Source organism: Sciurus carolinensis, chromosome 4 (assembly GCF_902686445.1).
Source record: "Sciurus carolinensis chromosome 4, mSciCar1.2, whole genome shotgun sequence".
In the NCBI taxonomy this organism is placed as follows: Eukaryota; Metazoa; Chordata; class Mammalia; order Rodentia; family Sciuridae; genus Sciurus; species Sciurus carolinensis.
In genome coordinates this window covers 137157029-137183582 of record NC_062216.1, presented here as the reverse complement: position 1 = coordinate 137183582, position 26554 = coordinate 137157029, and the positions used below count along the sequence as shown (strand labels likewise).

Genomic DNA, 26554 nt, shown 5'->3' with positions numbered 1-26554 from the left:
CTTACTTGTGTACCTCTCTTTAATATCTACTTTCTTTGCCCTAGTATTAGAATTTATTTTACTTAACATCTTTGAAATTTTTCCTCCCTTATAAAACTGGGATTATAAATGTATACTTAACAGGGTTGTTATAAGTAATACTTGGTCAAATTGTAATTAAATATATACATGAGGGATAAGCACCCAGAAAGTGTAGGTGACGTTGTGGCTGCTGGCTGCTGCTTCCCTGCCCCATTAGATCAAATGCGCTGCAAAGGCAGATTGCATGCTTCATTCCCTTTCTGTTTATTCCAAACTATCAAGCTGTACAATTCAAAAATTTCTTTGAATTGAATTGACTATCGCTTTTCAAAAATTCTCTCTGTACATAACTTCCATGACACTTCATCGTTCTTTACTCACGACTTTCTCACAGCTCATTGATCTCTTCATCAACCTCTCTGTGTACCCGTGAGTTTTGTATTTTAAGAATTTATTATTGGCTTACTCTCTTTTGCTCCTCGACCCAGTCCCTCTAATGACAAGCATCCACATTTACAACTTGAACTTGTACGTGACCCACCCCCAGATCTGTTTCTAGGGCTGTACTCTCCCTCTATCACCCACTTTTCACAGGGCATGATGTGGAATGATTATTCAGCTTCTCTGGAATTACTTTTCATTTTCTGTCTCCTTCTCACCCTCAGACTCAGTCTCAGTGCCTGTCAACAGCACATTCACAGAGTCTGTCACATCTGTCCTTTCCTTTCCATGGCAATTTAGGCTTTTATTATCTCACTCTAGTGTTCCTTTGGTTCCCTTGTTCCTGTCTGGCCCTCTCTCCAGGTTCTTCCCTTGCAGTCTATCCACCTGACGCACCGTTGCCAGACTGATGTTCCCTGAACAAGACTGTAATTATGTTACTTCCATGCTTAACTATCTTGAAGGGTTCCTGGCTTCTCTTTAACTATTAAATAAAGTCTAAACTCCTTTACCTGATATTGATGGTCCTCTCTAACCTAATTTCAAATTACTCTTTGATGACCCTTCTACACATCCCTTAAGTTTCAGCATCATCGTGTAGTTATATTATTGTTTCCCTGCACATTCTACTTCTCCTATTAGATTACAAGAATGAAAATTTAGTCTATTTTGTATCCCACTGCCAAGTGTTCATCTAAGCCAAGCACATTTACTTACTGCTAACTCTCTGTAAGGCATATAGCATATAGTCTAGAGTATGAAAGAATAGGGCAAACTCCAAAGTTATCTTCTCAGAACTTAAAGTCTAATAAGGAAGCTATGAGAGATTATAAGTATACTACATGAGTAATATATTCAGAAGTAGTTTATATATATAGAAGAGCTAGGATTTGAAGTGAGTCTTTCTCTTCCAGGAGAGGGAGACCTGAATATGCAGATTGAGTGATGGCATTTCATATACAAGCCTGTCCCAGACTATGGTAAACAGACAGGAAATAGAAGCACATATGTGTGAAATAGTGCCTACTTCAGCTCACCTATAGTATTAGGTACCTCAAACAAGACAAAGAGTTTGGAAATGTAGATTGGGGTTAGACTACAGTGAGGCTTGCGTGCCGAATGAAGGAGTTTATATGATGGGGTTATAAATAATACAATATACTTAGAAAACAGATTATCAGCTTTTATAAAGTAAAATCTGTGGTATACTACCAAGTAATTCCATACCTACATATTTCCTATGCTTCTGAAAACATAGACATATGCCCCACTCAAAGATTTGCCAAATATGGTTTGCACCTTTTTTCTTCAGAGCTCCAAATGGGAAACACCCAAAGTGTCTGTCAACAGATACATGGCCAAGACAATAGTGAATGTCCGTGCAAAGAAGCATTACTTAGAAATAAAAAAATAAAAGAAATGGACTATGCAGCTATGCAAGAACATGAGTGAATCTCAAAAACATTACACTAAGTAAAAGAGGCAGACACAAAAGACAACATGGTTCCATTTTAATGAGACATTGAAAAAATTATAACTAGTTGATAGTGACAGAAAACAGATCAACTACTAAAGCTGGAGATGGTGGAACAGGATTTGCTGGAAAAGTTCTTAGGTAATTTTTGTGGTGTGACAATTTCAAGGCATACATACGTCAGGTGCACAGAACTCTGCATGTGCAATGGTATGACTTATTGTATTTAAACAGTGCTTCTGTAAAGTTAAGAGAAGTGGGGAATTCAACAGAGACATAAAAGCCATAAAGATGCTATTGAAAGTCCTGAAATTATGAAGAAGTTACAGAGGTAGAAGAATGCCAGAGGAAAATCTTTGGAGAGTACTTACCTGGAGGCATTTGGAGGTGGCAGGGAGAAAGAGAGAGGGTTCTTAGAAAGAAAGGAAAAGAATTATAGAATAACATATCAGAAGGGAAAGGTACATGGCATAGGATGCCTGTACATATAAGTCCAACTCTCCCTGGCTAAATGAATGGCCAGATCAAGTAATCCAGACAGATGCAAAGCTGCATCAGTCTCCAAAGGGAGAGAAGAACTGCAGAATAGACGGTGAGTAACTGCCTATATGTTTTCCTATAACTGGAAAGAGGAAAATCATGCGATGCTCAAATTTGGGAAACATTATTAAACTTGAACCCTTATGGAAGTACCTGGCTTTCAATCAGTAGCCTTGGTATTATAGCTTAAGACTACTTAATGCAAAATAGCAAAACAGATTTGCTAGTGATGAGGACCTGGAAGGCAGCCAGTTAAATCGCATTAGAGCCACACTAGCAGATCTGGAAAGGAAAGGCGGATGGATGACAGCAGTCGTGGAAAGGTTAGGTGATGTGGAACAGTTCTAATCAGCGTGGGCAGAAGATGGCTGGCAAGGCCACATTGAAGCACCACTTCAAACACTATACGGTTATGGAGTTATCGTCAACAACAGTAGCTGAAAGACTCAAAGGCTGGGCTTTGTGTGCCTCATAGGGTGAGTCAGGGAAACTCACAAGCTTCCTAAAAACAGCTACTCACCAAGGCAAACATCACAAAGGGGCCCACTGCAAGAAACTCCACTGGAACATTTTTAGCTGTCTTCCAAATTCTCTGAGAGCCCAGGAAACTAGCTGTTACATAGTGGCCGTCATATGGAAGGAGCTTATCTTGTTTCCTGGGTATTCCAATACATTATTTTTAAAACTAAAAGGTGAAACTAGAACTGTATCCTAGATTTCCACTTGAACATAAATGCTTGGGAGGGGAACAATTTACCCAGAGGAACAATTTGATGACTGCTTGCATCTTGCTTCTGAATCCAACAGGGATGTCACCAACCCCAAGAGAATAAAACAAACAAGGAACATTTTTAATCAGTACAGGCAAAGAGAAAAGAAAACAGGACAGAAGATTATAATATTAAAGTAAAATAAAAAGGTTCAGGAAAGGAAGATAAAAATAAAAGGAAAGGGAGAAAAAGGAAAAGCTGAGCTGTAGAGTGTGGTATGATCAAGGACAAAGAAAAATGGGTCTAGAACATGATTATCATGTCTTCTTTCACCCTGTTGGAAGTCCTTTTCTTAATAACTCAATATGATTATCAGGCTCCTTTGAGGTAAAGGAGAATAATTCTGCCTACTTTGAGCCAGATTTTATGCTGAAATTTGACAAACAGAGATGAAAAGACAAAAGTCCCCAGCCTCAAGTAGATTGCATAGGTTCAGAGACAAAAACACAAACAAGTAAGTACAATATAAAGTAAAAATTATAAAAATATGAAAATAACAAACGGTGCAGAGGGAGAATTGCTGGTGCTGATTATTATTAGAGGGGGAGGTTGGTAGCAGGGGACAAGGAGAACTTGAAACAGGAGTAGAGTTCAGAAGGGTACTGAGGAGCAGTACAGGAAGACGAACAGCAGCAAGCTGGGACTTTCAGCAGAGAAGACAGTCTACATGAAGGCCTGGAAGCATGACATACTATGGATATGCATTTAGTAACTCCAAGAGGTTCTGTCCTGCTGGAGCAAACTGTGCGAGGACGAATAGCTAAGGAAAGACTGAAGCACATGCAAGAGCTGTCTCAATTCACATCATATAAACCTGTCGATGACTTGCTAAGGTGTTTTAATTTACAAGTCCTTCCAACTGAAAAATCAAGTCTGTAATGCCACCAAGGCCCAGAACATGTAAAACGGGTGTGCTCTGACTTGGTTCTGCAGCCTGGCATTCACAGCCTGGCTCGCATAACCATGCTATGGAAACTGGCAGTAGAGGCTTATGCACTTTTAATATGGCCAACGTTATATTCCAGAAATTGGTTTCAGCACTTTATGTATATTTATACTTCACTACTCACAACTTCCCAGCAGAAAGTAGTACTCTTATTATTCTTTTGTTACAAAGAGATTAAATAATTTGCTCAAGGTCACATACTAGTAATGGTGAACCCAGGAATTTGAACCCAGACAAAGCATGTCTGTAGCTCATGCTATAGACCAGCTCTCGCTGCACAGCTCTCACTGCACAGCTCTCACGGGAAATGACAGTGCTCACCTAATATGGGCTACTCAGCCTTGTTGGGCCAGAGTCTCTGAGGAATTAGCACAGCATTATAGACCAAGTGCTAATGAACTTGGACTACTGAAGCATACCAAAAATTTAGAGAGTATGGTTATGACAGCAGTGTTTTTAATCCACTTCCATAGTTTACTTACGGTTGACACAAATCCTTATGAAATAAAATTATTTTAATGAAATTTAACTTTCAGGGCATTGGCCAGTATAGCTCTGTCAACTCTACTTTATTACCCTGAGGTCCTGGCTCTTTTCTGTAGTTCTATGTTCAAATCATGGCAGATTTATCAGACATCAAACATATTTCTATTATTTGTAACCTATTATCACCTCTCCTCCCTCCCGTCTGTCCTTCCTTCCCTCCCTTCTTTCCTTCCTTCCTTCCTTCCTTTCTTTAACTTGCATGTGTGAAAATCAGCTTGAAAATGAAGAGAGAAAGAGAGACTGCAAGTGTTTTTCAAATTTCTCCAGGGCAGCAATTTCAATATAAGTATTGCTTGGTGAGGAAATCTTTAAATGGACCAATATTTTCTTAATCTTTACTTCAAAGTTATCTAAGTTCACTCAAAAGACAGGCAGAGAGGCATATGGACTCAGAAGATATGAAGTTTAAATCCTTTTATTATAGGATTCTCATGAATGAAAATCAAAACGAAAAAAAATAAAGGTGAGTTGCTAAAAATATAATGGTACATCACATAATTTTCCTCTGGTTTCTGCTCCTAAATTCTTTATTCAATTTAAGAGGAAACTGGCACAAACCTGACAGGTCAGCAATGTAATATAAAAGATCTACATTGTCAACAGGAAGAAGAAAATAGCAGTTGTCCAGTTTTTCTCATTCTGCTGTTTTCTTGATAGATTTGCTTTTATAGTCAGGCTTTGTTGGGTGGCAATGCAATCTTTTTTTTTTTTTTTTCTTTCTTTCAATGTAACTGTTATGTGTTAAGGAATAGACTTTTGGAGCTATTTAAAAATACATGTATATTTTAAAGCATTTCAGCAAGGTATTTCCTGAGCTATTTTAAATAGAGGTCCAAAATATTATTAACATCCCTTATTTTCCTTGGGCATGTTTACTTAATATCTTTGAAATGCTAATAGAATGTAGCTAAATAAGATTTTGCAACTTAGCTGAGATCTTATTCACTTGGTGGCTTTATCTGCTTGCCGTTAGTCCATACTACCTATGCTTTGGAAATTTACAAAATCCCTCAACACTAGTTCTTGTTAAAGGCATGGATTTATTGGGGGAATATTTTTGCATAATAGGATTCCCAGAGGGAAACCACAAGGATATATATAAACAATCTTCCTGAAGTGCACCATCAGTCGTATGTATTTTTGTTAGGTTTCTACTTCAATGTCGATAGTTATTTTGCACACTTGTGTAAAATCAGTGATATACACAATACTCCATTTTATAACATATTTCATAATATTCTTTCTACTGTCTCAGAAGATAAATAATAGATAATACCACATAACTACATATATAATTAATAATAATATGTGCTCTCTACAATATAAAGGAGAAATAAGAAAACAGTAACTTATAATAAGGTAATTTGTATTTCAGCACAAAAATCCTCCAGGCACAACTTCATTGGCAGACACAATGAAGTAATGAAATGCTTGCAACTTCAAAAAGGATGTTTGTATTTCGAGAAATGAGACAATCAGATTTTTTTACACATTAGAAAATAATCAAAGATTAGTGCCTTGGTGGATATTGTAATAAAAGTATTCAGAGTATTCAGTATATATGAAAGATGTGAAAAAATACTTAATGTTTATGTGTAAAATTGTTCCAGGTTCAGATACTTATAATATCCTTTTCTATGTATGTCCTATGGGGATTTTGAAATTTGTGTGGGAACCAGAACAACGATTTACTGTATGAGGTTGTCCCAAAATTTACAGATGAATAGGCTCCTGGGCCCATGCCCTGTAAATGCCATGAGCTGCCACTATATTAATTTTTTAGCATACTAAAAATGACCCAACAAATACCCACTATTTCCTGTAGGGGGCAGTGCCAACTTTGCTAAGAAGCACTGCTTTAAGAAAGGTGGACTTTTCTGCCAGGATTACACTTTTAATGGTAATTCTTAACACACACACACACACACACACACACACACACACACACACACTGAATAGTCACATCCACAAGCATATTTCCTATATTTTAAATGAGAAACTAAAATGATGAATTAAATAAGATGATGAAATAAGCTAAGTTGAAATGAAATACATGTTTATTGAATGGAAGCGTGAATCACTACACTGAGGTGTGATAAATTACAACTCTTATCTCTAAGTGTCTCATCCCAACAAGATGCCTTCAGTGTTGTGCTGATGAAGTCACTTAATATTGCAAAGCACTTGCTCTAGGAATAATGCTTTGTCAGGATTCCACCTTTTTCTTATAGATACTTCTATGTAGTAGAGGTTAACAATGAATAATTTCACACATTTTAAGGAGAGTTATTCTGAAGTGTGAGAATTGAGTTTACAGATTACAGGTAATGCTGAGTTGTAGACAAAGAGTTTATTTGTACAATGAAACAAAATCCAACTATTAGCGCTTAGGGAGTAATCAGTTATTAACATGACAATCTATCTGAGTGAGGAGGACTACAGAACCAAATGAAACAAAGTAAATAACTTTTGGCTTTTAAAGCCAGATAATGCCATGAGAAACTGAACTGTATTAAACTTGTGTTCTATATATTCAGTCATTTAAAACAATTATCAAAAGATGAATAGCAAATTTCAACCTATACCTCCAAATGGGCACAGAGAACACCAATGGCTTCCAGTCCTGGTTGTAGTAAGTGATGGTTGTGATGGTGTGTAACCTGTGTGATATTCTTTTATGGCTTAGTCCTAAAACTAGAAAAATTTCCTGACTACAATGGCACCTGTAACCTACACCATATGCAATTTATTTGGACTTCCTAAGCTTCAGTATTCTTATCTATGAAATGGGAATAATGATTATTTTGTCTACTAGACTTTTTACATGGCTTAATGGAGGCTTATTTCATGGAATGCACAATACATACATACATGCTAAATGTTCAATAAACATGGGTGATCTTTACAGTCATCACTGTTATCCATGTGCTGTGTATCACAGTATTATGTTCCTAAAGATTCGTTTCATCTGTTTCTTGCAATTAATTTCTGGACACGAATTTTCAGGCTCATAACACTGAATGGTGACAATGACATCATTCTTATTCTGCAGCCACATGAGGGAAAACTAAGTTATGGGACAGAATTTTTCTGTGTTGAGGAATATTTGCTTGTTCTTTATTTAACCAACTATGCTACTACCTGTTGTTTACTTTCAGTGGCTGTTGCTTTGAGAGTTAACATTGATCTACCTGTTATTTCTAAAGGTAATTGTGTTCCCTACAGCGGGTGCCTTTGCTGCTGACCCAAGTGTCCTGAGAGGATGAGTAAGAATGGCACTTCAAGCTTATAATAGTGGTTCTGATGTGCTTTATCTATCTTATAAAGTTCAGTGTTTATATTATATTTCCTTTGAACAAAGGGATCCTTGGCTGAAAAGTTTCATAAATTATTGCTTTCTAGATGCCAGTTTCTCTAAGTACAGTACAAGGAATACATTGCTTGGTATAATGTCTATTTTTGTAATATGATCTTCTACAAATTGTTTCTAGCACAAATTGATTTATTCTCAAATAAAATAGCCCCCTCCCTTTGTCAGACTCCTACACTAGAATAAGAGTTTCGTTTTATAAGTGCAACATGGTGGCCAGCAGATCCCAATTTTAACACTGCCTTTGGTGTTAGAAACTTTCAAGGTATGGGGGATACAAAGTTGTACAAGAAATGGTCCTTTGCCCTGAAAAATTTACCTGTCAGTGAGAAAGACCCAGATCACTGAGATAGTGAGAGACTTGACTGAAGAGCTTTGAAAGGTTAGAGGAAGACTCATATAATTTGGCCTTGAGAAATGATGGAGGTGACATGGTCACTAGCTTTTGAACTGCAAATAAAATGTGTCAGGGTTAGTGGAAAGAGCCATGAGAAGAAGTGCTGGAGTAGGAAATTGCTGACTGGGTTTGAGTTGTTTCAGGATTAATATCCAGAGGTCCTGAATGCAGGGGGAGAACTGGTAGGGAGGGAAGGATAATAGTGAGATTTCTTATTTGAATGGCTGAGTGAATGGGATTAGCCAGGGAAAACAAGTAGAATAAGAATGAATGAGGATTAAAGAAACCAAAACCTTAGAAAACAAGATTCTCTACCACTTGCGGATAGAAATGACACCAGTAAAGGACAAGGCAGGGAAGAGAATAGGAAGGGAGGAAGGAAGAGCAGGAAAGGAGAGTGGAATCCTAGAAGTCTTGAGTTTTCAGAGGATGGTGGCTAGTAGTGATAATGATGCAGAAATATCTGATCAAAAGATAATAACCCTCAAAATTAGGTATCAATAAATTCCCTGTGACATTAGTGAAAACAATTTTAGTAGAACCTGAAGGACAGAAATGAGAGCAGAGGACACTGTATCACTAATGGGAGATGAAGAACTAGATGTCAGGGACCAGGTTATATTTTTACCAATTTGGTGGAGATATCAAAGAGGAGAATAGAATGGTAGCTTGACTGGTGAAGGGAGGTCAAGGGAAGAAAGTTTTAGAGCATGAAGTAAGAAAATTTTATTTTTTCAGTACCTGCTGTGTAGGTAATTTTGGGGCACTTTCTGATCTGTGAACCATGAACCATGAGCACACGTTTAGGCTAACGGGAATGAAGGCGTGAGAAAGAGAAATTACAGAAGGAAAGGAAAGGACAGGGAGATGATGGGATGAGGAAACACCAAGAGGGAATTCACCTTCCCTAGCACAGGCATCGTTCCAATGGACTTAAAGAAGGAAAGGCATACACATTTGATGGTAAAGTTTCTGGAATTTTCTCAGTTTGGATGACTGACCTGAAGAGAGGGCTTTTCTAAAATAGAAGTAGACTATGATATATGAAAGCTTGAGTTTAATAATGGCTAACATCTAAAGAATGCTTACTCTGTTAGACATCTGCTAAGTACTCCATTTACACTGACACTTTTACACAATGATCCTATGATGGGGGGAGAGTTTCACCCCCATTTTATACAGAAGGAAAGGGATACACAGAAGGATTAACATGCTTAAGGCCAGATAGCTACTATTAAGTGGAGCTTAGGATTTGAACTCATGCAGACCCTACTTAGAGCTTGTGCTTTTAATTTCTGTATCAACCTGTCTATCCCCAAACATTTCTACATAAATTACACAATGATCCTTTGCCCACTTGTTCTTATTCTGGACTGAGAGTCAGAATTTGGCTATTTGGTTTTCTGCTTTGCTTAAGAAAAAGTACACTATACTTCAAGAAGCTCATGAATATCAAAACCTTAATCACAGCTATTTGGATGACATGAGTTCATGCTTTACAAACCAACCATGGCCCTAGTCATATTAAAATCAAAGTTGCAAAATAAAGAAACATTCTCAAAAACCTTGTCTGCTTCATTTAGATAACAGTGTGCAGAATGAATTCAAAGATAAAAATGCTCAGCATTACCATTTCCTTTCCATTTTTTTATTTTTTATTTTAAGCCCTATTGTGTTATGGATGATATCATCAGGCAATTTGGTTTGAATATGTTCCATGCTGGACTGTGCAGATTACCTAACTAATGACATGCACACTCCTTGCCATTGTGACACCTCTCTTCATACAAGTGGGAATTTCAAGTGACAGACTAAAGCTGTTTGCTATCAATTTTGCAAAAAACACATCTGCCAGATAGCCACAATTTAGTTCAGAGACCAAAATCGATTAATATTCTAATTTGTTACCTGTCATTAGTGTCACACTATATTATGCCAAGCCAAAAGTGATAACCTTTATATAACATATGCTCCTAAAGGAATTTGATTTTAGGGATATGTTTTATTTTTGCTTAGTGTTGCTCCTTGTATATAAATCCAATTAGAAATTTCAATTACACAGGCAGTAAAAATTGTGATGGATTAAAATGAAAGTATAAAATATGCACTGTTACAGTCTTTTATTAAAACTGCATGGCTGTATTTTTGATACTTTTTTTTCTCACACCTATTTACCACTGTAAGATTTTAGGTATTTTGCTTGTTTCTTTCTATCATATTAAGTAGAGTGTTAGCAACATAATATTTTTCATAGGTGTTTCTCAGATCCTCTAGTATCCTATTATGTTAGGTGTCTGGTCAAAAGCAAATCTCTATGAAGGGGGAGACTTATTATCTGGTCTGATTTCCAGTACCTAAGAAAGGGACACAGGAATGAGGCAAGGACTTGGTAAGGAATGAGGTAAGATTAGAGAAGGCAACAAAAGAAAAGAGAATTTCATATACAATTTTTTTCCAGTTGATTGTTTTCCTACTGATGAACTGGAAGGAAAAACTAAAGTAATAGCTGGATCTAAATTAAAAAAAAAAAAAAAGGCTAAGAAATGTAGGGGCTGCCATTACAAAAATGCAAAAATGGAAACATTTTGCTTTTTCAATGTGATGACATAGTTAAGTGCTGAAATGATGCTTTTCCTTAGTGCTTGAAAAGTAATATTTATATTTTAATAACAGGCTTTAATTTTTCAGCATCTTAAAGCCTCAAAGTCTAAGAGGGATGGTTTGGGATATGTTAAATTGACATTCACTCATTCATCCATTCATCAAATACATATTGAGTGTCTTGGGCATGCTTGGCACCAGCACCCAGCAATGCAACTACATATGAAACAGACCCAACCTCTCATCCTCAGAGAATTTACATTATTTTTGGAGGAATCTGGGAAAATTTAAAATCAAATAATAAAATACAAAGAATTGAAGATGGGTCTAAGTAATGTAATAAGGAATAAAACCAGGACTGGAGATGAGAAATGTTGGCAAAGATGAGGTAGAAAGGGATGCAATTTTAAAATGTGTGGTTGGGGAAGTCCCAAGTGAGAAGCCACCATTGGGCAAGACCTACAGAGATGAGTGGATGAGTTGTACTGATAAATGGGGAACATTTCCATCCCATGGTTATCAGACTAGGCATGTATCTCATTGTTTACTCTTCCAGAGAAGAACAGCGCCTTGAAGAAAGGCAAGATATGCATTGGATCTGGTATTATACATTGCTTTCTCTGTTTCCCTATAACACATTTCTCTTACAGCCCATAGTTTAATAAAATATTCTGTAAGTGGGAGTTTGTACCCCTAATACATGCATTTGGCTTCTACCTGATAGTTGTAACCTCAAAATATCTGGAGTTTATATATCAGTCCATTAACTCAGCAGCAGAGCAAAGAAGGGAACTGAGATCTTGCATTTCTCATCCTAGGGCTCATTTCATGGACCATCTCCATCCTTTCTCTGTTATGGATCTTCCTGCAGAGAATGGTGGTTACTGACAACTCTGCTAAGAGTGTGTCTCAGATGAACCTGAACTTGCTAAAAATGGATGGAGAAATGAATGTTTCTAATGACTAAGGAGTAAGAAGTCGATTCCTCTTATTTTTCATTTAGTCTTTCAGTGGTATTATAAAATGCTCCTATAAAATTAAAAAAGTCTCTCATCTGGATTTTTGCAACAACATGCTTTATCTTCTGTCCCTCCCTAAGCCATTTTCAATACTGTAACAAGAATGATCTTTAAAAAGTCTAAATCAGATAAGGGGACACCTCTGCTCAAAAATGTTCCAAAAGGCATTTTATTTCACTTGGTAAAATCCCAGTTCCTCAGAATACTCCAAAGATCCCACATGATATGGCTTCTGCTATAGACAAACTCATCTCCTGCTACTCTCTGCCTTTGTTCATTCTCCTAAAGACACCTCAGATTTCTTGATATTCCAGGTAGAAGTCTGTCTAAGTGCCTTTGTCTTATTTTCCAGATTAGGATAGCTTCCTCCTTTATTTCATTTAGGTCTTTTTAGGAATGAAATTGGTTCTGACAATCATAAAGCCAACAATCCTTTACCTTTAACCTCCATCCCTCTTTCATTTACTTTCTTATATTTATCCACCCATCACTTATCACACGTGATACTCTATCTATATTTGTTTTTTTAGTACTTCTTTCCCCCTCACTAGAATATAAGCTCTGTGAAGACTCAAGACTTTGTTCCCAAACAGTTGAGAAAGTGTCTTGTACATAGAAAGTGTTTAAATTTGACAAAAAGACAAACTTGTAGTTTAAAATTTAAATTAGATGCCACTGGCATTGCAGTAGAGCAACATGGCAGAGGAAGACTCCAATGATCATCCACCTGCAGAAACAAAGATTTGAACAACTATCCACACATGAGAATACTTCATAAGCGTGAAGGAAGCCAGATGAGAGAAACAATACCTGGTTGCGGCACTGAAGAGGGGAGGAAAGACAGTTTTACATTACACACATCAATCCTCCCCCAGTTCCAGGCCCCAGAGTTAGAGAAAGAGAGTACTGTGGGAAAAAAAGAGAAGTGAGCACAGGACTTTGACTTGCTACAGTGAGACCCAGCTCTGTGCAGACTGTATCCATTACTCTAGGCCAGTCCCTATGGATTGAATCTTTAGACCTACCCTAGCACCAGGATGTATCGCACAATCCCAGGCTTCAGGCTTGTGTAGCAGACTCAGTCTCTGGCATGTACTATTGTCTGAATGATGTTGGTGACTCTGCTCTGTACAGCCCTTGGCAGTTGCTCTGTCTGGGTGCCCCAGAGATATGCAGGTCACAGTGGTCTCTAGGCTTCTGGCAGTATAGCATTGTCCACATCTGCTCTGGGATTCTGGCAATGTGACACCATCCATAGGAATCTTGGGCTTCTGGGGTACCTCAGTGCCTTGCTGGATGTATCTGCTATATGGTTCTAGTGTGCCCAGCACCAGGACTGATATAATGGGCCCTGGACTTCAACAGAAGTAGGCCTGCCATGACTGCCCTGAATTTCTGTTATACCCTGAAACTGTACCTGCTACAGAACATTGCCAGACAAAAATCAATCTGTGAAGACAGAAATCAGTACCTCCTACTTCAGAAATGTAGATATAGGGGCACAACCACAAGGATCAAGAACTACTGTGGAAACATGACCTCATCACTGCTGGATTTGTCAAACACATGAACATGAACTAATAACAATTCTTCTCAAACTCTTTGAAAAATCTGCACCCCCCCAAAAACCCTCCCCAAAACAGACAAACCCAAAATGGACAAATGAGATTTTAACAAACTAAAAAGATTTTGCACAGAAAAAAAAAATCAAGAGTGAAGAAGCAACATACAGTATGGTAAAACTATATGTAAACTATATCTCTGATAAGTGGTTAAAATCTAAAATATACAAGGAACACAAACAAACTGAATAGCAAGAAAACCACTCAGTTAAAAATAGACAAAAGACCTGAATGGAGATATTTAAGAAGAAGACAGAAATGACCAATAGGTATATGAAAAATTGTTCAACATCACTAATTATCAAGGAAATGCAAAATAAAACCACAATGAGATATCACCTATTATCAAAAAGACAAAAGATAAGAGATACCAGTGAGGTTTGTATTAAAGGAAATGATATTAGTATGCTGAAGAGATATCATGGCTTCCATGTTTACTGCAACACTATTTCCCATAGCCAAGATATGGAATCAACCTTACTTTGTATCACTGGATGAGTGGACAGAGAAAATGTGGTATGTTTACACAATGGAGTACTAATTAGCCATAAAAAGAAGAATGCTCCCATTTGAAATAACATGAGTGAACTTGGAGGATATTATGTTAAGAGAAATAAGGCAGGCACAGAAAGAGCAAATATCAAATGATCTCTCTTATGTGTGGAATCTAAAAAGTTTCTCATAGAAGGGGGTTACGAGGGGTTGTGGAATAGGGGTACAGAGGGATGGTGAAAGTTTGATTGATGGGTACTGAGTGATGACTAGATAGAAGCAGGAAATTCTGGCTGGCTGTTGCATAGTAGGGTGACTTTGATAATGATAATATACTTCGTATTTCAAAAAGCTAGAAGAAAGGATTTTGAGAGTTCTCTATGAAGAAATGGTGTTTGAGAAGACACCTCAACCTGATTTAGACATTACACAATGTATACATGTATCAAACCATTCCATATTACTCTATTAATATGTACAGTTTTATGTGTCAGTTAAAAATAAATTTGACTAGGAAAAAAAAGTTGATCTCATGGTTACTTGTGACTGGGACTGTTGAAAGGTAGGTTGGATATATGTTCAAATGATACAAAATTTCAGTTGGATAGAAGAGTGAGTTCACAAGATGTACAACATGGTGAGTGTAATTAATAATATAGTGTTCCTTGAAAACTACTGAGTGAATGTAAAGTGTTCTCAGCACAAAGATGATGAGCACATGAATTGATGCATTTGTTAATTAGTCAGATTTGGTCAATCCATAATATATATATGTCAAAACATGTACACAAAAATTTTCTCTGTCAATGAAAAAATAAAATTAAGAAAATTAAATGCTGCTGACTTGACTTAGTAATAACACTTATGCAGATAAATTTAACCTTCAGATTTTTCCCTTTTCCCGATGATGACCAAAACTTCAAAATTGGACCAAAGATGTTTAAAATGTTAAAAAATGAATGAAAGAAAACCAAACTTGCAATATTGGGAAAGTAAATATTAGCTACAGTTTAGGAATAATCTTTATAATGGAATAATTTCATAAAGGCAAATCCAAAATATATATAGCACAACCTATAGGCATTCATATTCTTGAGAGAAATAGACATAAAAGAAGACCTACCTACATTAAACACAATATACAGATTTAAAAAATACACTGACTTGTCATTTATAAAATATATTTAAAGACAATAAAAAGAATATTCCATTTCCAAGATTATTCTGTTTTATTATTGGAATACTAATATTAAAATATTAAGAATTCTGCTTTCTTAACCAGTGAGTTAGGTCATTTTTCAACACTTTATTTTTACTCTTGTAACAGTATGGGATACTCACGTGGAATTTTATGCAGCTCATTCATGAACTTCTCCTTCAGCTTAGAAAAGGCATCTTCTTTTCCCTCCCCAGGACTGGCAGGCTCGGTGGCATTATTGGGTAGAATAGTCGCAACAGTGGTGACTGGCGGGGCTGCCAGGGCCTCATGATGACTCTCGCTCACCATTTTAGTTTCAGAGAAACTGTGAGGGGAGGGAAGAAAAGAAAAAGCAATTCAAAATGGCCCACCTGATCCCACATCAAAGGTATACCAGAGATGAAAACATCGTAGATTGCACCTGCTCACTGGGTAAATAGTCTGTCATTAGCATATTACTTTATGTTGGTGTATGAAATATTTATGGGACCACAGTGAGTGGAGAGTTCTTTCCCAGAGGGTAAGACCAGATGCAGCTAGTGAATGGCATTCTCTCCCAACAATACTATGCAAACTGTCAAATCTATTAGTAATTTATACAGTCCATGTTTGCTGTGTAGATTTAACTTCTAACCCGTATCTTACGGAAATGTGTATGAAACAATTGTTGACAATGTACACACTGTATATTGTAAACATGCTGTATCTTCTAAAAGGAAAAAAGAGATATTTGTATTAGAAATGGTGATGAGTAATAGCATACTGTCAAAATGGTAGTGACTTTTTGAATGGTAAATAATACTATTATAACATTGACAGTCTAAGATATCATGTACATTATACAGAAGTTAGTTCTTGATTTCACTTATTGATGGCAAATTTTCTTCCCTTATTTTTTGACATTTACTGTAGACAAGGCTCTGATCAATAATTCACTCGTCTTGTTAGGTGATTTCTTTAGGTCACTGAAAATGTGGCATGATTGACTACATATATCAAGACACTGATGATGAAACATGACTTGTCTGTGTAATTAATTTATTTAGGTTGATTATGTTATTGAATTATTTTATTAAATTAATTTATTCAATTATTTTAAGTGCTCATTTATCTTCAAACTACTAAAAAACAATTAATCCTAAGATAGTCAGTGAAAAATCTTAGTCCTGAATTCTGAAGATATCAGTTCTAGTCCTCTTAACTAGCTAAATTAATTCTAAATTAAGACCTTACTTCTTAATTTATCCCTTTTCTGAGTTGTGAAGAACTGAACCCTACCCTTCCCATATTTTTTTTCTTTTGGTATAGCAAATGTGAGGTGTTATATAAATGTATGAAATGTATTCTAAAGGAGTAGAAATAAACTCATATTCTGCAAACCAAAAATATTTTGGGCTTTAAAGTTTAACTGTGTGATTTAAGATTTTGGGCCATGCTGATGAGAAAGTAGACATGACTTTGGGCAGAGATAGATAAATGTAAACAGGCCAGGGCAGAAATAGCTTCATAGTCACAACAGGAAATCTGATGGGCAGGTAAAGACCTTTTGATTTGCAAAGAAGTGCAGGTAACAGGCAAACACATAAAATATTTTTATAGAATGCAAACCTTTTATGAATTAATTATGTATACTTACATATTTACTGAAAGCATAACTGAAATAGAATAATCTTAGATGGATGACATTATTAAAATCTTAATCAAAATCCAGAGATTTTAAATTTCCTAGAAGGAGATCATGACTGAGGTTAATGTATACACAAAGATAATCAATTTTTATTGCATAATTGATTAGTTCTCCTTTCTAAGTCTTTAGTTTTTTTTTTATTGTTAGCTACTAATATATTCCTATGGATAGAATCAGAAAGATACAAATTCAGATCTTCTCTTTCATTTTTTTTCATTTGATAAAATGAATATAACCAGGGCAACTACTTAAGGATTTTATGAGTATAAAATGAGAAAATCTATGCAAAGAGCTCAGCATGTGTCTGTCACAGAGTTTGTTCCATTGATCCATTCATCCATGCATCCACCCATTCATGCCTCCATGAATCATCTTTAATAGCATTTAGCAGCCCAGAATTTCCCAAAGTGTGGAAACTTTTCGTTTCCCCAAAGCTTTTCCTGATCCTGTTTAGCTTAGGAACCTGTGTCCCTGAAAAACTTAGAGGTCCCATCGGCACTGTTGGTACAACTTGAATGAAACTATTGAAACTGATGATGGCATGTCTTTTATATTTCATAAGTTAGACTAAAATTATATATATATGTATAAACTATTAGTATGTATATATTAAAATTGAATTTGTTCCTTTGCCTTGAGAATCACCAATTGTGATTCATTTTACTTCTTATCTGTACAGGGTCATTAAAGATATTTGGAGAATTATAGTTTGCTATAGGATTTAGAGGAAATGATAGATGTAAAGAAAATATAGATAAATACAACATTGCTATTGTTAAAAGCATATTGTGTAATTCTTCTGCTTAATTTTTGTCTAGTTTTAGAAGTAGGATATTGTTGCTGGTCACACAGACTGACATTCAGTTTTACCTCCAAGTAGCTATATGGTTGTTTGTAACTTTTCTATGCAGACACAGATGAATTCCTTGTCACTGAGATTAAGTATTTTTCATATTGCTCCAACTTATGGAATATAAGACATTTCTGTATATATTTGGAATATTTTAAAACTATAGAAACAATATGACTTTTGTTCAGTAGAGTTAACATTTAGAGAATATGCTTGAAATAAACTCATTTTTAAAAAGAAAACAAAAAGAAATAAACTCATTTTTAAAAAGAAAACAAAAAGAATTGTTTCCATGATTATCAAATATAATCCTATGTAGACAGAAGGTATCCTTGAAAGGTATATAACATAGATATAAAAGCTGTGAATTTTTGACTCTTGCCATACAATGATATTATCCCTAACATTTCTAATTTGTTTTAAATCAAGAAAAGATTATAACAAATATAGACAAGACTCTTATCACTTAGTGAAAACCACTGTGAAATCTAAAATGTATTCATAAAATATAAAAATATGGTGAGAAGTTAAGGATCAAATATATTGACAAAGGAAGACTAATTGTTTAATATTTTATTTTTATTCTTTTATATCTTGAGATATGAGATATAAAACTGCTTGTAAATAATAAAGCTAAGAATAGTTATATGGTTCTTGAAAATTCATATTTATGGAAATAAAGTGTTGATCAAGAAGCATCATTTTGTGAATAGAAAAACCAGCAGCTTATTCAGTTCTAAGGCGACAATTTTATTTTCTTTTATATATGTTAGTGCATGTAGGATTGCCTGATTATTCAGAAAAAAATGTATTTTATTCAAGTCTTGATAAAATAACAACTAATAGTCATTGAGTACTTGCTGAGTGATTTAGATATATTAAAGCATAGTACTTATCCTACCCCCATAAGAGAAGTAATTATCACCCATTTCACAGGTGAGGAAACAGAGGCATAGGGAGGTTATGCAATTGGCTTGGAGTTGTACAATAGTAATTACTAGAATTGGAATTTGCACGTAGGTGTCTAACCCACTCTAGCATTAAGGGAATTTGCACACAATAAGATAAATAATATCATGTTTTTTTGAACAAGCTTTTGAATACAACTCATAATAAGAAGTACATTTAACAATGTGATCCAGTATACAATATCTGCCTGTAAGTTATATACTGAACAAAAATTGAATGTAAACACTTTCCTATGTATGAAATACCCAATTTTACTGCTATTTTTCACTAAAAATTCTAGTTGTGCCTCCAAATAGTGTCCATTTGTTTCACAATCCACTAACGGTTTTAAACATGAAATTTGAAAAATCACTATATTAAGGACATTTTTAAGCTAGAATAGCACTAATGGGGCTAATAACTAAATGCCATTAGGTAACTACTAGATGTCAAAATACTATAATTAATATTTAAGTATAGTAACTTCAATTACCATACTACCCAGAAAAGTGACTTATTCTTAATTTATGAAAAAGACTGATATGTGGCTCTTCCAGGAATATGATTTATTCTATATAGATTTTTGACTGATCCAAGGTTCTTTCTGTTGGTCTACTCTAATAACATCACTTAAGTATTATTATTAAATTAGTACTAAAGAAGTATTTATGACTTTCATTTGAATCAATTTACCAGCAAATAGAAAATACAGGTCATCTTACTAACAGGAAACAGATTACTTAATTTTAGAGATATAGTTGTTTGGTTTGTTAAAGTGGAATTTAGCATTCTTGAATACACCAAAAAACTATTGGATGGAAACACACATTCTCCTCTAAAAGAAAGTTCTAGAAAGGATGTGACTAAGCAATTTCTAAAGAAATGCAAATTCTTCTCCCTCTTTATAGAAACAAAAAGCAAAAAACAAGAAAAAGTGTTTAATTTCACAAATTATCAAAAATCTGAAGATTAAAATGAAATCTTTATTTAAAAAATTTTGGCTAAAGATAGATCATAAATGAAGGTGAGAGTACAAGGAACTGGATAATTAAGGGAGGAGAGATTAGTAAAAATTTTAAAGACAGCAAAGTAACAGATCAAAATCTTTAACAGTGCTCATTCTTCTTGTAGGAATTCTTGATAAAGAGTTAAACTTAGATGTACAAATTATTCAGTATGAAGATATTTATAGTAACATTATAATATTAGAAGTACCAGAAATTACCTGAGAGATTTCTTAATCATGGTAATCTAGGAAATGATGCTATTAAAATTATCCTAAAGATTAATATCTATAATCTGAAAACTTATGGGAGTTAAATTAAAAATGCAAATTATGAGATATTATAGGGTATTCCATTTTTCTAAATAAAAAAATCTTTTGTAGAAAAGGTGCTGGAAAGAAATATTTTAAAATGTTAAGCTTGTGGTAGACTATTTGCTCCTCCTTTGTTACATTTTCCATATATTATAAATCTAAATAATTTTAAATTACAAAAAGCCAAAAAAATCAACAACAACAACAAACAAATAAACCTCTATCTTTAGCATTCATTGTTCTACTCTCAAGAAAACTGGATCTTGCAGTTTAATTTACCAGATTAATTTGCTAGATTAAAAAAATACTTTAAAATGTAATCAAGAAGATAAATCTCAAGAATGAATAATGCAGCTACATATTTAACAAACAGAGTACACAAAATGGTCACTGACTAGAATACAATGTACAAAAAATATTTAGGTATCATAAAGGTTAATACTTCTGTGGTATAAAGTGAGGAGAATCAAGATTTTTGTTGCCATGACAACTCCCCAACTTTCCCCTTATATTTATTCTTCCTAGTAGGACTTTAATTATGTCTATCTCTAGATCTACAAATTGATATAGATTTCTCAGATTGTATAGTGAGATAGACTACTCTATTGCATAAACATAATGATTTCTAGAGAAAGCACTATTTCTACCTCTATTTAGGTATTGTACTTTGAAATAATAGCATGCAAAATTAAGGAGCAATCAGGAGAAGGTCAAAGAAATATTGAAAAAAATATTATTACTCAAACAAAAGAATGCTAATGCACAAAAGCTCCAAACTGAAAGTAACTCTTGGAGTAATTATTAAAACCAGTCTGAAATTTTATGGAATGTGTAAAATTGTGTTTTGAGGTGGGGCAGAAAGTAATGATTTTCTTTCATCAACTTGTCATAGCACAGATGGAAACTTAAGTGGATGCCACATGCATACTTGCCATCCCCCTATCCCAATCCCCTCACTATCAGGAATGAGACCCTCAGCTTTTTTTGCCCTCAGTTTCAGGGAGAGCTGCCTGCTAACAGTTCCCGGTCAAGAAGTTCCTCCAAAAGAACTGCCCTTGACCAAAAGGAGCTTCCCTGACTCAGGTTCAACTCCCTTCCATGGAGACAACACGCATGCAATGATGGGTGGGTACTGGGATGAAGTCCTAGCTCCTTGCCTCAGTCTAGTTCATCTCTGAACTAAACACTGTAGGATCAGCAGAAACTCCTTAACTGCATTTCAGTTAAAGAAGTATCTTCTTTTATCTAAAGCTGCCTCCTTCAGTCTCTCATGTGGAAAACATTCCCTGGTGAACTACCTTAGACTCCAAATAGGTTCCCAGGGAATCTGACCAATAACCCCCACTCTGAAAGAATTTTGAAGGAAAAAAATAAATGAACCACTGTTAACACTTCATTTAAATTCCATTTATGCCCAAGGATCCTTAGTGGAGGATCCTTCCATAAGTGAAGTCTAGCAGTGCATCAAAATCTTCCACAAGTTTGCAGATGTTTGAATGTCAGACTTGAGGTGTATCTTCTTTTCAGTTCAAAAAGATAAAATCTCTTGAGGGAAGCAAGAGATAATAACAGCTCTGTTATGGTGGAGTAGCACTGACTTCTGGAGGCAGGTCCGATGCAAAGGCTAGAGATAAAAGGTTGTTTTTCAGACCCAGGAGCAACTGAAATCATGGCAGGTAGCCTAGTTTAAAAATACACAGGAACCTGGATTCTTTTCCTTTTTGTTTTTTGGTTTTTTAAAAAATTTTTTTATTTTACCCATTTATCAAGTCATGGGAGTCTTATCAGAGGAAGAATTTTGCTTAAGAGTACATTTTCTAAGAAGTAAAGTGCTTTTGCAAATGCAATGTAAGTGAACCTTCTTAGCATTACTTTGAGAACAGAATCAATGCTCTTCCCCAGCCCCACAAATTTCATACTACAGACATTGGAGAGCTGTATAGATTGTGATGCTGAAGAAGGTGTCTTTGGAAAAATGTGGGAAAGGAGGAAATACTGTGTGCTTAGCAGCAGCATTTCCTAAGAATCCCCTTTAAACATCATGACTCCTCTCCAGTTCCAGCTATGGAAGGTTCTAGATTTCTTCTTTCTCCCTTCTTCCCACCTGTCTCTCTGTAGCCTCCTACAGTCACTTAGTTTTTCTATCTTTCTCTCCCCTCTCTCATTAAAATCCTTCAGTTTCTGTTTTCTCTTAGGAACTCTCATAGTCTTCCAATGTCCTTCCTTTCCTTCCCTCCCTTCCTTCTTTCCTTTCTTCCTTCAGGGAAGAACAATGGTCACATTTGGTTAGGTCTCATGTATCCTGTACCAGGAATTGGATGTGTATCCCTAATGTGTTTACTCATGTGCTTTGTGTAGAGAGTAAGGCTCCAGTTCACACCTGAGGACAGCCCATGAGCTTCTGTTGCTGCCTCTTCCTCCCATTACGAGAACTCAGACATGTTTCACAGTGGCATCCCCTGACACCCACAGTGGAAAGCTCACAGTTACCTTCTTGACACAGTTTGACATGCTTGATTTCCAGGAAGCATGTGAAAAACCGTAATAAGACCTGGAATTAGGACATTTAGGTTCGAATGGTATGAACAGAGAGAGGTACAGATGTGAGATGCCAAAATGGTCAATACTTTAAGAGGCATTTTGTTTGTATTTAAAAACCAGGGGCCAGACTTCTTCTTTTTTGGTGACTAGATTCTCTTAGAGGATGGAGAACTCTGACTTAACAATTTCCCTATTCCTATTTTTAATATAAATTGTTTCCTCTTTTTCTTATGTAGAACTATTTAGTTTTCTAGATTCTCCAGTGTTCATTCCCTCCCATACCTGTCCCCGTTAAGTCAGGCACAAGCACTTTCTCAAGATTCATGGAAGGAGGAAGGAGACTGGTTATATTAAGTATTTAGTTATTTTTATTCATCCTAATTTTCATCGTTTAAAAAACATAATGAAGTTCTACCTATATCAAAATACCTCATTACCTCCTGGTTTATTTCTGAGCTGCCCCATCTTGTTTACAGTCTCTATATTTATTTTTTAACTTTACATTCTCTGAGGGGAGATGGACCCTGTAAGTGGTGAGTGAGATGTATATAAAGGTATAAATTCCAGTATTTGCTCATGCGTAGGTATTTTTCAGTAAACTTGCGTTTTCCAGTCTGTAAAGATGGGGATGAGTTTAGGTGGATGACATGTGGCTATAGTCACAGCGAATTCAGATTTTAGTAGTCCTGGGCACTGGACTGGGGCCAAAGACACTGTATGGTAGGAAAAGGTAGCTAGGCCAGTAAAATCTCACCTCAGGAATTTAAGTTATGAAGTTCTCTGAAGAAACTGAGCCATAAAGCAGAGAGGAAATGTGTGTGGTCACAGAGCCAGGATTCCAAATATAAATGCCTGATCCCAGGGCTCACACCATTACTGCCACACAATGCCATAGCTGTAGCTACTCTGCTTCCACTAGCTTGGTTTTCAGTTTTGAGTTTCAGTACATAGTATCCTGCAAATACTAATAATTTGTGATAATCAGTGTATCTGCATCTTGTAGTAATTGAGAGAGGATGATGGGAAATAAAATCTACTGCATGAGTTCATGAGGCCAGTTTCTGGTGAGCTTGAGTTTATATCCAGTAGTGGTAAATTCTGTAACTAAGTCTTTGCTTTGCTTTTCTAACTGATGTACATGGACGAGTAATGGAACTGACAATATTGAGTGATGTGGAATTCCTATCGTAGACTTGGAAACATACTATGGTGACTGGTAGCTGAATGATGTGTTAAATGTTTGACAGAATTTATTTTTTCAAAACATATTTTTTTTCACATTTTCCACATCTCTGAAATGGGATATATATATACTTTTCTCATAATCTGCTGCATCTTACTATCACTGCCTTCCAGACCAAGTTGCCATTTGCTGTGCATGCTTATTGTGGTTGTTATTCCCATTGATGTTCTAGATAACAGATCATTGAAGGGCAACCCAGGGAAGGGACCTGAATCCTGCTTGTTTTCTGAAGCTTTCTTCTGACAACGTGCACCATCAAAACCAGCATAAAGAGAGGAAGCTGTTTGGAAGATTTTTAGAGGCAACAACAGAGCAATATTCACAGAAGTGCTTTACCCCAGCACCCTTAATGACACAAGAGATGATGGTGTGTGAAAAAAGATGAGCACCGTCAACTTTGAGTTGAGGACGGATTTAGAAATTTTTGGAACTCATTAAACAATCTATTTTGCTTTTATTTTCCTCTTTTGTGTGCGCAATGGTGGCACAAAATAAAATTGGTGTGAATAAATCTGAATGATCTTTCAATAAGTACAAAATAAAAATGCAAGTGACATGAGACAATTTTGACATTTTAATTTGCAACATTTTTTGTTAGTGGTATATAAAATAACACTGAGTTTTATAATTATTTCTTAGAGTGCAACCATGAAATATGAAATACATATTTCCCAAGAATGAAGATATGAGCTTGTTTACAAATGATGTATTATTTTAAACAAACCTAGTTTCTTATTTCCTGAAGATCAAGAACAATTATGTTCAGCAGTTGTAGTCCATATACATTTCAGAACTGACTAAAGCAAGGATGAATTCATGAACCAAGTGAAAACTGTTCCTTGCTACATTATTTTTCCCTCTCAGACCAGTATTAAAGAGGATAAAAGATGGAAAGAGACAAAACGTATCCTAGGCAAAACCCATGCTCTGAATATCACAATAATGATATAGAATATAAGAGGTCTTACATAAATCTAAAAATTTTCCACCCCTAAGAACACCATTCTTAAAAATATGAGATACTAGAGCTGTTTCTGAAAGTATTTGATAATGAATTCACAAACTTAACATTTTTTAATAACACATTTCTTAACTATCCATTTCTCTTTTAATGAAATATTGATGTTTAAAAAATCATGTTTATTTTTAAAATGCCAGTCAATAATGGAGAATGCTTGAAGTCTTTAAAGGGCCTCTCAAAATTTTATCAAGAATGGCAGGGTCATGATCAAGCAAGGATATCATGACAGCCTTTTTTAAAGCATTTGAAAGATTTCGAGTATATTCTGTTGTGTCTTAAAATGGTACAGAAAGAGGTAAAGTACTTCTTCTTTCACTTTTACTTTTTCTGGTAGAAAGCATAGACATGAAATCAAGAGATGGAATAAAACTCTTTCCTGAATCAATTGGACATAATTTTCAGAAACTATGCTCATTTGTCTACAATAGTAATTGAAGGTACTTCTTTTTGACTTGTACACTAAGATGAATAGACACTTGGCAGTTACTGAAGAAATACAGTTGAGTCAGACCAAGATAACTGGCTCTCAAAATGTGTTCAATAGAAGTTACAGATAAAAAAATTTGGAATTTCCATTCTCCAATACTTTGCTGAAACCCAGCTCTGAGCTCTTGCTGTTTCTGAGCTGCAGGCACTTGAGCAAAAATCTAAGCTTGCAATTCAAGCCCTCTTTTATCAAACTGTGTTCATACTGTCATTGTTTTGTCACACAGTGAAGCAAAGCTTTAAAATTGATCTATATATAAAATTGATGATGGGAAATGCTGCAGTCTTTCTGAAAAAAATAGTATATAAATAAAGATATCTAACACTTACTAACAGCCAGACATTGTTATAAGTATTTTAAATATATATATATATATATATATTTATTTATTTATATGCTCATTTAATGCTCACAAAATAAACCCCACAAGTCAGGCAATATTATTATCTCTCTATTAAAGATGAAAAACCTTGTAAAGGTTACAGCTAGTAAGTAGTAGAGTTATGATTTGAATTGAAACAGGGTAGTTCATGCAATTCTGTCTCACAAATAACTGAGTAGATAAATGTTGATCGAATGAATAAATTGTGTGCCTACAGCTTGCCCAACATGACACTGGGTTCTCTGAATCATTGAAGTAGTGCACTCAGCATTTAAATGCATAGAGATACAGCTGTGAACACGGAATGGTTAAAATCCAATGTGATACATGCTGCTGTAGAAATGATCATGAGAGACTGCACAGATAGCATGCCTCATAGAACATCACTGAATGCAGAACACAGAAAACCTGGGCATGGCAGATCTGCAGATTTATATGCTAAAAATAACAGATAGGAAGTATAAAAAGTGATATTTTTTTTAAACTCCATCCCAAATTTTACCTTTTGTTGCATGCCAGTAAGTTAACTTGTAAACATGAAACATGAATAAATGATACTCATAATTTGTAAAATAAAAATGAACAAAATTGGGTATCAGGAGCTTACCTAACAGCTATTTTTTCTTTGCAATTTAAGAAA

General features: G+C 35.3%; 1 protein-coding gene across 5 annotated transcripts in view; it reads right to left on the bottom strand.

Moving 5' to 3' along the window:
• The window catches only part of Syt1 (synaptotagmin 1), a 512448-nt gene that overhangs the window by 182841 nt on the left and 303053 nt on the right, over positions 1 to 26554 (bottom strand). For all 5 annotated transcript variants that reach the window (XM_047549411.1, XM_047549412.1, XM_047549410.1 and 2 more), the window contains one exon: positions 15581 to 15762. In XM_047549411.1, the coding sequence (XP_047405367.1) occupies positions 15581 to 15746 (166 nt within the window). In that variant the 5' untranslated portion in view covers positions 15747 to 15762. The remainder of the gene's footprint in view (positions 1 to 15580; positions 15763 to 26554) is intronic.